This window comes from Pan paniscus, chromosome 10 (assembly GCF_029289425.2).
Source record: "Pan paniscus chromosome 10, NHGRI_mPanPan1-v2.0_pri, whole genome shotgun sequence".
Lineage (NCBI taxonomy): Eukaryota > Metazoa > Chordata > Mammalia > Primates > Hominidae > Pan > Pan paniscus.
In genome coordinates, this window is record NC_073259.2 from 125,261,776 (window position 1) to 125,277,251 (window position 15,476).

At 49.2% G+C, this 15,476-nt stretch overlaps 1 protein-coding gene across 3 annotated transcripts in view; it reads right to left on the reverse strand.

The window, feature by feature from the left end:
* Positions 1-7,079: 7,079 nt before the first annotated feature.
* The window catches only part of NOS1 (nitric oxide synthase 1), a 154,423-nt gene continuing 146,026 nt past the window's right edge, over positions 7,080-15,476 (reverse strand). For 2 of the 3 annotated variants that reach the window (XM_034934607.4, XM_034934608.3), the window contains exon 29: positions 7,080-14,274. In XM_034934607.4, coding sequence (XP_034790498.2) covers positions 14,259-14,274 — 16 coding nt within the window. In that variant the 3' untranslated portion in view covers positions 7,080-14,258. The remainder of the gene's footprint in view (positions 14,275-15,476) is intronic. The other variant, XM_063593705.1, reaches the window with a different exon arrangement.

Sequence of the window (15,476 nt, forward strand, 5' to 3'; positions counted from 1 at the left end):
CCAGAACCTGGAAAATGCAAAGAAATGGATTCTCCTCTAGAACAGTAGTAACAGTCAATGAATACAGATTTAATTCATATTTTGTATTAGCTTTCCTTTTTCTTTTTTTTTTTTTTAAGGAGTTTCTCTCTTGTTGCCCAGGCTGGAGTGCAGTGACGTGGATCTCTGATCACTGCAACTTCCACTTCCCAAGTTCAAGCAATTCTCCTGCCTCAGCCTCCCGAATAGCTGGGATTACAGGTGCTAATTTTTTGTATTTTTAGTAGAGACGGGGTTTCACCATGTTGGCCAGGCTGGTCTTGAACTCCTGACCTTAGGTGATCCACCTGTCTCGGCCTCCCAATGTGCTGGGATTTCAGGCGTGAGCCACTGCGCCCGGCCTTAGCTTTCCTTTCCCTTTTGTGTGTGTGTGTGTTTTGTTTTGTTTTGTTTTGAGACAGAGTCTTGCTCTGTCACCCAGGCTGGAGTGCAGTGGCACGATTTCAGCTCACTGCAACCTCCACCTCCTGGGTTCAAGCAGTTCTCCTGCCTCAGCCTCCAGAGTAGCTGGGACTACAGGCGCCCACCACCATGCCTGACTAATTTTTGTATTTTTAGTAGAGATGGGATTTCACTATATTGGCCAGACTGGTCTCAAACTCCTGACCTTGTGATCTGCCTGCCTCGGCCTCCCAAAGTGCTGGGATTATAGGTGTGAGCCACCACGCTGGGCCAGCTTTCCTTCCTTTCTTTTTTCTTTTTCTTTTCTTTTTTTTTTTTTTTTTTGAGATGGAGTCTCACTCTTTTTTCCAGGCTGGAGTGCAGTGGTATAATCACTGCTCACTGCAGCCTCAGCCTCCTGGGCCCGAGGGATCCTCCTGCCTCAGCTTCCCAAGTAGTTGGGACTACAGGCGTGAGCCACCATGCCTAGCTAATATACTAGCTTTCTTCAGTTACTCTAACAAACTACTACAATCTAGTAGCTTCAAACCACGCAATGTTATTATTTTACAGCTCTGTATGTCAGGAGTCCCCAGTGGCTCTTTCAGGGCTAAAATTGAAGTGTTTAGCAGAGCTGTGTTCCCACTGGAAGCTCTAGATGGACATCTGTTCTTTGTCTTTTCAGCTTGTGAAGGCCACTCGCATTCCCTCACTCACAGCTGCATCCCTCCAACCTCTGCAGCAATAATGCAGTATGCCAGGGAGATTTCGTGGCATACTCAGCCACGTTTGTTACTCAGCATTAGTGTGGCAAGAGCTGACTGGTACAAAGAGGCAGACAGGACATACGCACAGACACGTACACAGACAACTATTGCCAAGCAACACTTCCTGGGTGCAAAGTGATTGGTATTGACAAGCAGCATAGCCAGAGGCTACAGGCAGGAGCCCACAAAGGGGCTGTTTGAATAAAACCCTCAGCAATAGAAATGGTTACCAACAGAAATAAGAGAGGAGGGTGGGTTTCCAGGTAGTGGGGAGTGGCAGAGGCAAAGGCCCCATGGGAAGGAAAAGAAAAGCTGTGTTTAGAACCACCGAGGTGGATCAGCCCAGAAAAGTAGACTTGGGCAGAGCTGAGGAAGAAAGGGAAGCCAAAAAGGGCCACCTGTGGTCACACAAACACTGACTGTTGGCCAGAGGAACTGGCCCTTCCTCCTCTGATCCCTAGTGGCACCGAATGACTTTGAGCAAAGGCATGACGGGATGAAAGAGATGTTTTAGGAAGGGCAATCTGGGGGCAGCATGTGCTTTCCAAGGAAGGCAATACCACCAGCCTGGAGGGAAACGGAACAGGTGTCTCTCTCCCTGTAGACTTTGCCGGCAGCGTTCTGCTAATAACAGCTTTTCCATTAGAGACTCTTTTCGAAACGTTCAAGACTAAACGGATTTGGTGACTCGCTGCATTATGTTGAATTAATACCACAGATACTACACTTCGAGTTTATTGCGTGTCTCTGAAGCTTTCTCAAACTTGTTTTTTTTATTTTGAGCTGGAGCCTTGATGTGTCGCCCAGGCTGGAGTGCAGTGGCATGACGTTGGCTCACGGCAACCTCCACCTCCTGGGCTCAAGTGATTCTCCTGCCTCAGCCTCCTGAATAGCTGGGACTGCAGGTGCACACCATAATGCCCAGCTAATTTTTGTATTTTTAGTAGAGAAAAGTTTTCACCATGTTGACCAGGCTGGTCTCAAACTCCTGACCTCAAGTGATCCGCCTGCCTTGGCCCCCCAAAGTGCTGGGATTACAAGCGTGAGCCACGGCACCCAGCCGGCTTTCTCAAACTTAATCGTTGCTTTATCTGGTAGTTCCTTTGTTTATGAGAAAAGGAATTGAAGGAGAGAGGAGGAGAGTGGAAAACATCACCCCTGAATATCTTAAAATTCTTGGTCACAGTAAATTAGCAAGGGGCCAAGAGAGTGAGGCTTCCCATGTCAACTCCGGGTTCCAGCAGAGAAAACCTAGATGCATGAAGGCCAGGAGATCACTCACCTCTGTATCCCCATCCCTGAGTCTAGTAGTACGAAGAAATTTGAGGGTTTTTTTGTTTTGTTTTTGTTTTTTGAATCACTTTACCTGGCTGGGCGAGGTAGCTCACACCTGTAATCTCAGCACTTTGGGAGGCTGAGGCGGGCGGATCACCTGAGGTCAGGAGTTTGAGATCAGCCTGGCCAACATGGCAAAAACCTGTCTCTACTAAAAATACAAAAATTAGTCAGGTGTGGTGGCGTACATCTGTAATCCCAGCTACTCGGGAGGCTGAGGCAGGAGAATTGCTTGAAACCCAGGAAGTGGAGGTTGCAGTGAGCCAAGATGGTGCCACTGCACTCCTGCCTGGGTGACAAAGCGAGACTCCATCTCAAATAAAAATAAAAATAAAAATAAATAAAAATAAATAAATAAATAAAATAAATGAATAATCACTTAACTAATTACTCAGGTCTCAACTCTTCTGCTGTCTGATTAACATAACCTCATTTTCCTCTAGAGGCCATCCCTAAAGCTATTTCCTTTTAGTGATATGTATCAAACACTATGTTGATTCACCTGGTTGTAAAGACTTTGCCTGTTTTTGATTTCCTGGTAATCTTGTGGAGGGTACCACAAACAAATAAACACATTTTGACTCTGTAAGGGGCTGTGAAGCCCATATTCTATGTTCATTTGTAGTGACTCAAAAATATTTTTATATTCCCTCCCCCACCACTTGTTTCCCACCTGCTTCTCTGATTTGTACTTGGGAAGGTTCTGTTTTGGTGCAGACTCAGGTTTTTTACGTGGTTGCCAGGAAACAGAAGTCATTTGGTTGAGATGCATATAATGTTAAATTGTTCCCGGCTGCCTCTGGGGCGGAGCCTGTTGAAACTCCAGTGTGTATGTAAGTCATGCGGAGATCTGGTTAGACATGAAGATGTCCGAGAATTTCCCTGGACAGGTCAGGGAGATGCCCAGGCACTGGCTTTTTTTTTTTTTTTTTTTCCTCGAGACGGAGTCTCACTCTGTCACCCAGGCTGAAGTGCAGTGGCATGATCTTGGCTCATCACAACCTCCACCTCCTGGGTTCAAGCAATTCTTCTGCCTCAGCCCCCAGAGTAGCTGGGACTATAGGTACGCACCACCATGCCCAGCTAATTTTTGTATTTTTAATAGAGATAGGGTTTCACTACATTGGCTAGGCTGGTCTCGAACTCCTGACCTCGTGATCCGCCCGCCTTGGCCTCCCAAAGTGTTGGGATTACAGGCATAAGCCACCATGCCTGGCGGCACCGGCTTTTAAAAGGAGAGATCCCTTAACTGCAGGTGGTCCGAGGAGGCTTGAGAAACTCAGTGCTTAAGTATCAAATAACTTCAAGATGGGCTGTTGGAACTTCTAGAAGACACAAAAGCTGAGAAGGCTGGAAGGCACCAAAGCTGGGGCCTTATTTTATCTACCTATTCTACTCCATTCCATTCCATCCTGTCTTGCCCTAAGCATATTGCAAATATTAACTCATTTAACCCTATCGCAAACCAATGGCGTAGAAACGATCATAACTGATTTCACAGTGAAGAAATGGAAGTCTAGAAAGGATGGGTAACTTACCCAAAGTTGCATAGTTAGAAAGTGGAGGAGCTGGGATTTGAACCAAGACAGTCCGGGTGTCTTAGTGACAGCATGGGGTGGTGGATAGGAATGCGGCTTCTTCGGCTGCACAGCTTGGGTTCAAATCTCACCTCTAACATTAGCATGCTATGTTAGCCTTGCATAAACTGTCTGATCCCCTTGCACGTCAGTTACCCAAGCTTTAAATTGGAGGAGAGTAAATCGTAACATGTCAAAGCATTCTTGTCAAGATTAGCTTTTTTTTCTTTTTTTCTTTTTTGCCTGACTCACTCTGTTGCCCAGGCTGGAGTGCAGTGGCATAATCATGGCTCACTGCAGGCTTGACCTCGCAGGCTCAAGCAATTCTCCCACCTCAGCCTTCTGAGTAGCTGGGACTACGGCTACACCTGGGACTACAGGAGCACACCACCACACCCAGCTTTTTTTTTTTTTGAGACAGATTCTCACTCTTTCACACAGGCTGGAGTGCAGTGGTGCAATCTCGGCTCACTGAAACCTCCACTTCCTGGGTTCAAGCGATTCTCCTGCCTCAGCCTCCTGAGTAGTTGGGGTTACAGGTGTGTGCTACCACACCCAGCTGATTTTTGTATTTTTAGTAGAGATGGGGGTTTCGCCATGTTGGCCAGGCTGGTCTTGAACTCCTGACCTTAGGTGATCCACCCACGTTGGCCTCCCAAAGTGCTGGGATTACAGGCATGAGCCACTGCACCCGGCTGTATTTTGTATTTTTTGTAGACGGGGTCTCACTATGTTGCCCAGCCTGGCTTGAACTCTCGGGCTCAAGCAATCCCCCCACTTCAGCCTCCCAAAGTGCTGGGATTACAGACATGAGTCACTGCACCTGGCTGTATTTTTGTATTTTTTGTAGAGACAGGGTCTCACTATGTTGCCCAGGCTGGCTTCAACTCCTGGGCTCAAACAATCCTCCCACTTCAGCCTCCCAAAGTGTTGGGATTACAGGCATGAGCCACTGCGCCCACTAAGACTGGCTTTTAATAACTGTTAGCCCTTCTTAAAATTGGCTAATACATTGTTGTAGGACAGGAAGTAGGGCATGGAGTTCCCTGACTCCTGCTCTGTCTCTGATCTTCATCCCACACTTGAATTTAGGCATGAGGCTCAGGGATGGGATGGAGGAGTCAGGAGTGATGTATGTGTGCAGATGGGGTGGGCAATGAGTTGAATAAGCTACTTGGTAATTTAAAAAAACCTGAATGTCGGCTGGGTGCAGTGGCTCACGCCTGTAATCCCAGCACTCTGGGAGGCTGAGGCAGGCAGATCACCTGAGGTTAGGAATTTGAGACCAGCCTGGCCAACATGGTGAAACCCCGTCTCTACCAAAAATACAAAAAAAGTAGCCGGGTATTGTGGCAGATGCCTGTAATCCCAGATACTTGGGTGGCTGAGTCAGGAGAATCATTTGAACCTGGGATGGATGTTGTAGTGAGCTGAGATAGTGCCCTGCACTCCAGCCTCGGCGATGGCGATGGAGCGAGAGTCTGGCTCAAAAAAATAAAAAATAAAATAAATAAAAAAGCTGAAATGTCTAGTCACAGCATCCAAATCGCCATGTCTGGAAGGGCATGATGAAGCCTCATCCCCCTGCATCAAACCCAACTGCTAGTTTATTCCTTTATGGTCACAAATCTGTCAGGCATTTGACATCAGCACTTCTTCATCTATTTTTTCTTTTCTTTTTTTTTTTTCCGAGATGGAGTTTCTCTCTTGTTGCCCAGGCTGGAGTGCAATGGTGTGGTCTCGGCTCACTGCATCCTCCGCCTCCCGGATTCAAGTGATTCTCCTGCCTCTCACCTTCCTGAGTAGCTGGGACTACAAGTGTGCACCACCATGCCTGGCTAATTTTTGTATTTTTAGTAGAGATGGGGTTTTGCCATGTTGGCCAGGCTGGTCTCAAACTCCTGACCTCATGTGATCTGCCCGCCTCGGCCTCCCAAAGTGCTGGGATCACAGGCGTGAGCTACCGCGTCCGGCCTCTTCATCTATTCTTTTACTGCTTTTGAGGTCTCTTTGTTTTGGAACTGGGCCTGAAACCAGCCAGGAATTAGAGTTTAGGGTCCTCAGGGAGGAGGGCCCTAAATGGAAGAGGGCTGAGGGTGAAGGTCTTACTGTTTCTCTGGGGCCCTGGCTATGGATGCAGCTGTGCTGGAGGAAAAGGGGGTGTTGGGGAGGAGGGCAGAGAGGATGCTCAGCTACGCCACCCAGATCTGCATCGGGACTCAGGAACGAGTCCCCTGGCTGCCGGGAGCACCCTCAACCTTCAGCCCCTTGGGTGTGGCTTCTGCTGGTGAGAGTTGCCTGACTCAAGATGTACGGGTCTAAAATCCTGCCTTCCAGTCCCAAATCGGGACACCTCTGAAAGGTCACCTTTAGAATGCCCTGCAGGGCTGGCTGAAGCTTCTGTTGAGACTTATGGCAGCTCAGCTTTGCCTCTGACCAGAGAGGCCTCCTCCCCTCCCCTCCTCTCCCCCTGCCCTTCACTTCTGCCTCCTCCTTCCCCTCCCCTTCTCTCTTCTTCCCTTAGTTTTCTTCTCCCCTCCCTCTTTTCCTCTCTTCTTGCTTTCCCTCCTCTCTGCTCCTTCTCCTCCTCCTCTTTTCTCTCCTTCTTCTCCCTCCTCTACCCTCCCTCCTCTTCCCCTCTTTTCCCTCCCTCCCCTCCCGCTCCCGCTCCTTCCCTGGTCTTTCTTTTCCCTCTCCCCTGTCCCTTCCTCTCTTCCCTCTTCTCTCCTCCCCTCCCCTCCCCTCTCCTCCCTTACCCTCCCCTCTCACTCTCTCCCCTCCCTTCTCTTCCTCTCTCCTCCCCTTCACTCCCTTCTCCTCTCTTCTCCCCTTCCCTTCTCTCCCCTCTCCTCCCCAAGAGCACTCTCTTGTCAGCCTCCTGCCAACTCCATCTCAGAGCAGGCTTCTGGGGCACCCAACCCAGGACAGCAGGCCAAAGTGTGAGAAACTCCAAGCAAATCCAACAGAAGACAGCAGCCAGCCAAGTTGAATCCACTTTTTAATATTGTAACCATAATGCAAACAAGCATAATAGGCTTTTGTTGAATCCCATAAAATTGGAAGATGAGAACTATACAGAAGAAGAGCATGCGACAAACACAGCCTGGACAACCTCGCAAAGAGCGTGGGGTGGGCGTCAGTCCTTCAAGGAAGGTGCTGGAGCACAGGGACACTTGGCAGAGATTAGCAGCATTGAGAGCTCAGAGGTAGGGGGGACGGCCGAGTTTCTGACAGCGTTTGTGTGTGTGTGTGTGTGTGTGTGTGTGTGTGTGTGTGTGTGTGGTGAGATGCGACCAGGTCTGCCCACCTCCCCAGCTTCCCAAGCCCGGAAAGGACACTGCGACGTGGGGTGCCCGGCACCGCTCTTTGGGCCTTCTGGAAAACCACTGCTGAGCCAGGAGTGTGAGTCTTAACAATCACAACGAGAACACAACAATGAAAACAGTGGCGGCAGAGCACAGGACATGGGAGGGGACTGAGACCCAGCTCAAGAGCACTGGATCTCAGTGAGTCTTAATCAGAACCAACACCAAGGACACAGTGTCTTATCGAAACAGACTGCCATCCTCTGTTCTGGCATGGGAGGGCTTTTTTTTTCCCACAGGGTCTCATTCTGTCAACAAGCTGGAGTGCAGTGGTGCCATCTCGGCTCACTGCAGCCTCTGCCTCCTGGGTTCAAGTAATTCTCCTGCCTCAGCCTCCCGAGTAGCTGGGATTACAGATGCCCGCCACCACGCCGGGCTGATTTTTGTATTTTTAGTAGAGACGAGGTTTTGCCATGTTAGCCAGGTTGGTCTCTAACTCCCAGCCTCAAGTGATCTGCCAGCCTCGGCCTCCCAAAGTCCTGTGATTATAGGCATGAGCCACCACGCCTGGCCTGGGAGGGGTTTTTGAAAGCATACTGCCCTCCCCATGCCCCCTCCCCCGGATACCCTCAAATCCCACTTTGGCAGCAGATAATGGAAACAACCACTGGGCTAGGCAAAGTTTCTGCTGCGTGCTCCAGGAAATCCATAATGAGAAGTCCTGGGGTAGCCAGCAGAGATTCTCTTGACCCTGAAGTCCAAGAGAGGGGTGTTGCCCCCTGGGGACATTGGGCAATGTCTGATGACATACTTGATTGTTACCATTGGCAGGACACTGCTATAGGTATCTCGTGGATGGAGGCCAGGAATGCTGCTCAGCTTCCTACAGTACCCAAGATGGCCCCCACAAGAAAGAATTACCCAGCCCCAAATGCCAATAGTGCTAAGGTTGACAGACCCCGCGCTACAGTCTCCTAGAACTTAGGAGTCAAATCTGGGCACTTCGATGTCCTGGAGTTATTTTCTAAAAGACTACAGGAAGCAGTGCATGGAGGCAGATTTGTTCCCGCCTGCCAGGGCCATCTCGTTAATAACGGACTGTGTTTTGGGCCAGACGGGCATAGCCCCGCTTGACCAGAACTGTTTGGATATTTTAGAACAAAACAAACTCATATAAACATACTAAGGCATATTGACAGCTGACCACCTCCCTCGCACATGGCTTTGATAAGTATTAATAGGAAACAGACTCTCGACAGACACTGCTTTCCACGGGTGAAAGTGTACCTGGGTCCTTACATTTGGGGAAGGGCAGCTTTTCTTTTGGGGCCCCTTTGCCACAAGGCAGGGACTGGCAGTGGGCCAAGGATAGGGAGTGTGAGATAAAGGGCAGAGGCCAGGCCAGGTTGGCCTCCAAAGTCAAATCCCTGTTCATGGGGAACATCTGTGTTGACTCCCTGGGAGGCAGGCCCTTTCCCTCAGACCCTCAGACCTGTGTTTCCTCAATCCCAGCACCTGGTCTTTCATTTTAATTTTTTTTAGAGACAGGGTCTTGCTCTGTCACTCAGGCTGCAGTGCAGTGGTGCGATCCTAGCTCACTGTCGCCTCGAACTCCTGGGACCAAGTGATCCTCCTGCCTCAGCCTCCCAAGTAGCTGGGACCACAGGAGCATGCCATCATGCCCAGCTAATTTTTTTTTTTTTTAGTAGAGACGAGATTGCGCTGTGTTGCCCAAGCTGGTCTCAAACTCCTGGCCCCAAGTGATCCTCCCACCTCAGTCTCCCAAAGTGCTATTACAGGCATGAACCACCATGCCTGGCCTACTTTTTGAGCCAAAGAGGACATTTGGATGCAGGAGACTATGAAGGTTGGGGACAGCCAGAGAGTATGAATGGGTTATAAAGGAAGACTAGTTAGTGTTTCTCTCTCCTTGTTGCTTCCTGGCAGTCTCAGCCTACCTTCCTGATACAGACAGAAAGCTTTGAGGACATGGTGGCCACAGCGGCATGCTGGGTATGTGGGGCAGCGGGTAGGGAAATATACAAGGAAACATGGCTGGTTTAAAACACAGGCTAGAAGTCCATAGATTTTCTAATGGCAAGAATGAAAAGGCTGCATTAGGCGCTGGTGCTGTCGGAGTGAAGGGGCTCAGGCATCTGGATTGCCCATCCTATTAGGACCATTTGCCCTATGAGCTAGGTCAGGACACCTCTCACTTGTTTTGAGCTTGGGGCAAGACCTGACCTCTTTCAAAGTCCAGAGCAGGCAGCTGCTGAAAGCGTGTTTGGTCAGAAGATTCTGTGTTCTTAGCCAATGTCTACTGGCTGGGGGTCAGTTTTCCCTCCGGGCATCTGGGCATGACTGGACTTGGGAAGGATTCACCCTGTCGACTCCAGAGAAGCTGACTATCACATCAGCTCTGAAAACTCATCTTTTCCCTGAGCCTGCTCTTCAGAGACCTCTCTCTCAGCTAGGGGCAAGATGTTTTATTTTATTTTATTTTATTTTATTTTTTTGAGATAAGAGTCTTGCTCTGTCACCCAGGCTGGAGTGCAGTGGTACAATCTTGGCTCACTGCAGCCTCTACCTCCTGGGCTCAAGCGATCCTCCTTCCTCAGCCTCCCAGGTAGCTGAGACTACAGGTGCATGCCACCATGCCCAGCTAATTTTTGTATTTTCTTAGTAGAGTCAGGGTTTCTACTAACTGGCTGACTGGTCTCCAACTCCTGACCTCAACTGATACACCCACCTCGGCCTCCCAAAGTGCTGGGATTACAGACATGAGCTACCGCGCCTAGCCTGCAAGATGCTTTAATTTCTCCTTTATTCTCACCCTCTACAATGGATGGGGTACCAGGTACGCTGATTCAGTTCCTGGAGTCTCTTTATCACTACATCTGCCTCTTCCCTCACTCAAGCCTTGGTTGCAGCAATAACCCCCCAACAGCTCAACGGGCCATGCTCTGTACTGTGGCCAGAACTTTCTTTTCCAAGTATAACTCCAATCGCCTTAATGTCCCTTTTTGAAAAACATTCTTAGGGACTCCCTGTTGCCTTCTGAATAAAGCCTAAATTTCTTGTAATGCCACTCACCTCTCCCCACGGTCTGGTCCCAGCCCACCTTTTCTCACCCTCCTCAGCCTTCCAAAGCCAGCCTCAATTTATCTTACATGCTCCCTGTCCGTGCCTTTCCTCTCACTCTTCCCAATTCCTGGACAACTCTTACCTTCCAGAAGCTACCAGTGAAATCCCGCCCATTTCTCAAACCCCAGAAATTTATGTCAGTTCCAAGACGGGTGTCTCTCTCCATCAGATTATAACCTTTGGCTGGGCGTGGTGGCTCATGCCTGTAATCCCAGCACTTTGGGAGGCTGAGGTGCGTGGATCATTTGAGGTCAGGAATTCAAGACCAGCCTGGCCAACATGGTGAAACCCTGACTCTACTAAAAATACAAAACTTAGCTGGGCGTGGTGGTAGGCGCCTGTAGTCCCAGTTACTCAGGAGGCCGAGGCAGAAGAATCACTTGAACTGGGGGAGGGAGAGGATGCAGTGAGCTGAGATTGTACCACTGTACGCCAGCCTGGGTGACAGAGCAAGACTCTGTCAAAAAAAAAAAAAATAGATTCTAACCTTCTGCACGAGAGGAACTGTGTTTTGCTTATCTCTGCAAACTGCCCGGTGCCTTCCACACACTGGAGAAGCAAGACATGTTATAAGTTAAGTGAAAAATTAAAATGCAGTAAGTTTTGAACCAGGTACTGTAACTGGGCATTTCGTGGGCATTGTCTCATTCAATCCACCTTGTTATACAGGTGGGTATGCAGACTCTAAAAGGTCAAGTGAGCCGCCCACAGCCATCTGCACCAACAGGGGCAGAATTAGGATTTGCACTCAGGTCGGCTCCCAAAATTCCATATTGATGGGTCTGAAGTGTCCCCCCGCAAAAGAAAGACACCTGGCTGTCTCACTCCAGGGAAACCAAAAGAAGCCCTCTCTCCTCCCAAGGAGTTTAACATCATCTCTCTGCTCTTTCACGACACAAGCTGTGGGAACTGGATGCATAGTGATGGCAGGTGAGCATGATGTTCCGGTGTTCCTATTTCAGGAGACGTCTCATTCCTCCTGGCCAAACTCACTTTTGTGAAATGGGGCTGGAGCTGCTACTGGTCAATTCAGGGGGAAGAGGGAAATAAATGGGCCATTACCCGAATAACCCCCAAATATCTTGTCAACCCTATTTTGCTTACCCATTGCTTAATTCTATTTTGCACTTACGGTTGGCTACGAGGCCTGGATGAAAAGCCACCACGAGAGGGCAGTATTTCCCCACCCTTGATCTGAGCCTAACAATCTGGACTCCACTCTGGTCCTCGAGAGGTTACTCAACAGAGAGATAGGCTTTTGGTATCAGGAATTCTGGCAAATGAAAGAAACACATCAGATCGCTCTCCTGCCTTCTAGCCTGGAGTTGTGAAGCAGCTTGTGTTGGGGATTGAAAGGTGTTTACTTAAAAAAAAATCTTTCTGGAGAAGAAGGATGAATCCTGGTTTTATAATCATTTCTTTGGACTCCTTGACAAAATGAGACAATGTTTCCATCTGTCTGCTACTAGAAAGGCAGGCACATGCAGAAAGGAGGTGCCTGGCACCTTGTAAGCTCTTCTAAGTATTTATTCCCTGATGGAAAAGCATTCCTGCATAAAGCTTGACTTGGAGTGGGAAGCACTGATCAATTTGTCTTTAATGGGGATTGGACACAACAGTTTCCTTCCCTGGGGAATTGGGGAGGCGTCTCCAAAGCTATAAAGGATTGGAAAGAAAGCCTTTGGGAGGAAAGCTACTAGGAGCTGGAAATGGGTTTGCAGGAAAGGAGTTTAGAATGGGCTTCCCTTCAGGATTAGAAGGGGTGAGTGTGGGATGCTAAGTGTTTGTTCTTTATATCTGTGGAAGAGTGAGCAGGGGAAATTGGGATTAAAGGAAGGCAGGGGAGATTATAGCTGGCATGAAGTCAAGCTCCATGTGGCAGGAACAGGACACTGGTGGGGGCTGCCAGGGATGGTAGAGCAAGGTGAGTCATAGATTGCCTTTTCACTTTAACAGTCTCCTGGCCTGGGCCCTTTGGGGTCTTGGTGCCCCCACTGTAAAGCCCTTTCAAAGAGGGCCAGTGCACTTCCTCTTTAGCAGACACCCAAACTGAACAACAAGATATGCCCACGTACAGTATATAAAAGAAATGTGGTTTTTCTGTATAGCAAGACACAACAAACAGGGTAGAACCAGCAGAACATTCCCTTTCCATCCTTGGGGACCCTGCAGTCTGGGAGGCCACTAGGATTTCTTGTCTCTTTCTGGGAACTGCCTGACACTAATTTGTAGTATTTAAAAAAGTATACAAAGGGATCCCTTCCCACCATTTACTCTGAGAGAGTAAATTCAACAGGTTGCCTCTTAGGGAGGAATTACACCGGCTCCAATTCCTACCGAAGACTTGGCTGCCCATTTTTGATCTGAGTTGAGGGTAACTTATTTGTCAAAATTACTTTAACAGGTTTAAAACTTCGGAGATCAACCGCAGAGGGCAACAAGCCTGAGGGACAAGTTCTTCCCACCCCAAGTTGTGGTTCCTATCGAAGAAGCCACGTGGGACCTCATTATGGCAACTCTTTCCAACCTCATCCACTTTAACCAGCTTCCATTATTTCATCCCCAAGGGTGAAGCAGCAAGCCTGCTTTGGGGGAATAAAAAAATAATAATCATATTGTTACTTGATATTGTTTCCAGGCACCAAAGCTTTAACATTTAATCCATTCATATTCTTTAGGTTCGTATGACATTATGACTAGGAAAAACTGAGGACAAGTGACCCATCCAAAGTCATCCAGTGGCAAAGTGGGAAGATCCTTATTGCCACCAGGCTTCTTTGAACAACATAACTTCCAGGCCCCTTGGATGCTATTGCTGGAGGAGGGGGGCAGTCAATGGATGTGGCAAAGTCAAGTGATTCTAGCTGGTATGGGTGGGTTTGGGGGGGGGATTTGCACAATCCATTGGATGGGTTCATGTCACATGAGGGCTCTGCTCACTGGTATCAAAATCTAAATGCAGCAAATTCTGGGAATGCCTCTTTCATTGGGAGACAGCCCCTTTAATCAATTTCCCACTCCTCTCCCCATGCCCTGAACCCTTTCTAACTAGAACAATTATGGGGCTTCCAAATGTTTCAGGTACATGGGCGTGGACCCTAATTATGGACACACGAGGGATTAATATGGGCCAGGGACACGTTTCTTGGCATTGAGGGTCTTCAACGAAAGCAGTGGCAATCTAAGATCGACACACTTGTGCAGGGAAGAGGACGGACAGAGACCTGGCCCATCACACACACACACACACACACACACACACACACACACACACGCACAACCAAAATGTCATCATAAAAAAGGAGAAAGGGGGACTTCAGTGGCTGAGGGACTGGCTCAGAGAGCTTGTGCCTAGTTCCTGCAGCCTTTCCAGGGAAACCCCAGAGAAAAAAACCCCCACAGCGACGGCCATGTTCCAGTGGTTTCATGCACCCGTGAGTTGCCCTTGTCGGCAAGAGAGGGAGTGGGAACAGAGTTTTGTAAGAGCCACTGCAGATTAGAAAAGCATTGCATCGCAGCAGGAAAACTCAAGGAGTAAACCCAGGAGGGCCGAGGAAACCACTGAGGGGCGAGAAGCCCGAGGAGGGAAACCAGGGCACAGCGACAAGGACAGGAGGCAGAGCGAGGGCCACAGGGGGTCCCAGAGGAAAGGTTCAGCAGTGTCTGTCCGCGCTTACAAAACTTGCAGCCGGCTGGGCAAGAGGGTCCAGTTAGGAGCTGAAAACCCTGTGGAAGGAGAAGTTGGGGGGCAGTTAGTGCCCCAAGGGCAAGGCTGCTGTTTCCTCTGAGTGCCCCAGAGAAAATCACCCATGCTCTGGGCTCAGGGGCTTTGTCTCTTTCTTTTTTTTTTTTTTTTTTGAGACGGAGTTTCGCTCTGTCACCCAGGCTGGAGTGCAGTGGCACGATCCCAGCTCACTGCAATCCCAGCAGGGTTCAAGCAATTCTCCTGCTTTAGCCTCCCAAGTAGGTGGGATTACAGGTGCCTGCCACCATGCCCGGCTAATTTTTGTATTTTTAGTAGAGATGGAGTTTCACCATGTTGGCCAGGCTGGTCTCAAACTCCTGACCTCAGGTGATCTGCCCGCCTCAGCCTCCCAAAGTGCTGGGATTACAGGCGTGAGCCACTGCACCCGGCCTGTCTCTTTCATTTATTCTGTAGCCTTAGTGTCTTGGACAGGACCTGGCACCTAGCAGGGGCTTGTTTTGAAAGAATGAATGAATGAATGAATGCTCACAAGTACAACTGGCCAGGAAGAGAAACATTTAAAAGGACTTTTTTTTTTTTTGAGACTGAGAGTCTCACTGTGTCGCCCAGGCTGAAGTGCAGTGACGTGATCTCGGCTGGCTGCAACCTCTGCCTCCTAGGTTCAAGCGATTCCTGTGTCTCAGCCTCCTGAGTAGCTGGGATTATAGGCACATGCTACCACACCTGGCTAACTTTTGTGTTTTTAGTAGAGACAGGGTTTTGCCATGTTGCCCAGGCTGGTCTTGAACACCTAGGCTCAAGTGATCCACCCATCTTTGCCTTCCAAGGTGCTGGGATTACAGGTGTGAGCCACTGGGCCCGTCAAAAGGGCTTTTTTTTTTTTTTTTTTCTTTGAGACGGAGTCTTGTTCTGTCACCCAGGCTGGAGTGCAGTGGCGGGATCTTGGCTCACTGCAAGCTCCACCTCCCAGGTTCATGCCATTCTCCTGCCTCAGGCTCCCGAGTAGCTGGGACTACAGGCACCTGCCACGACGCTCGGCTAATTTTTTGTATTTTTAGTAGAGACGGGGTTTCACTGTGTTAGTCAGGATGGTCTTGATCTCCTGACCTCATGATCCACCCGCCTCAGCCTCCCGAAGTGCTGGGATTACAGGGGTGAGCCATCGCGCCTGGCCTTTTTTTTTCTCTTGAGATAGGGTCTTGCTCTGTTGCCTAGGCTGGGG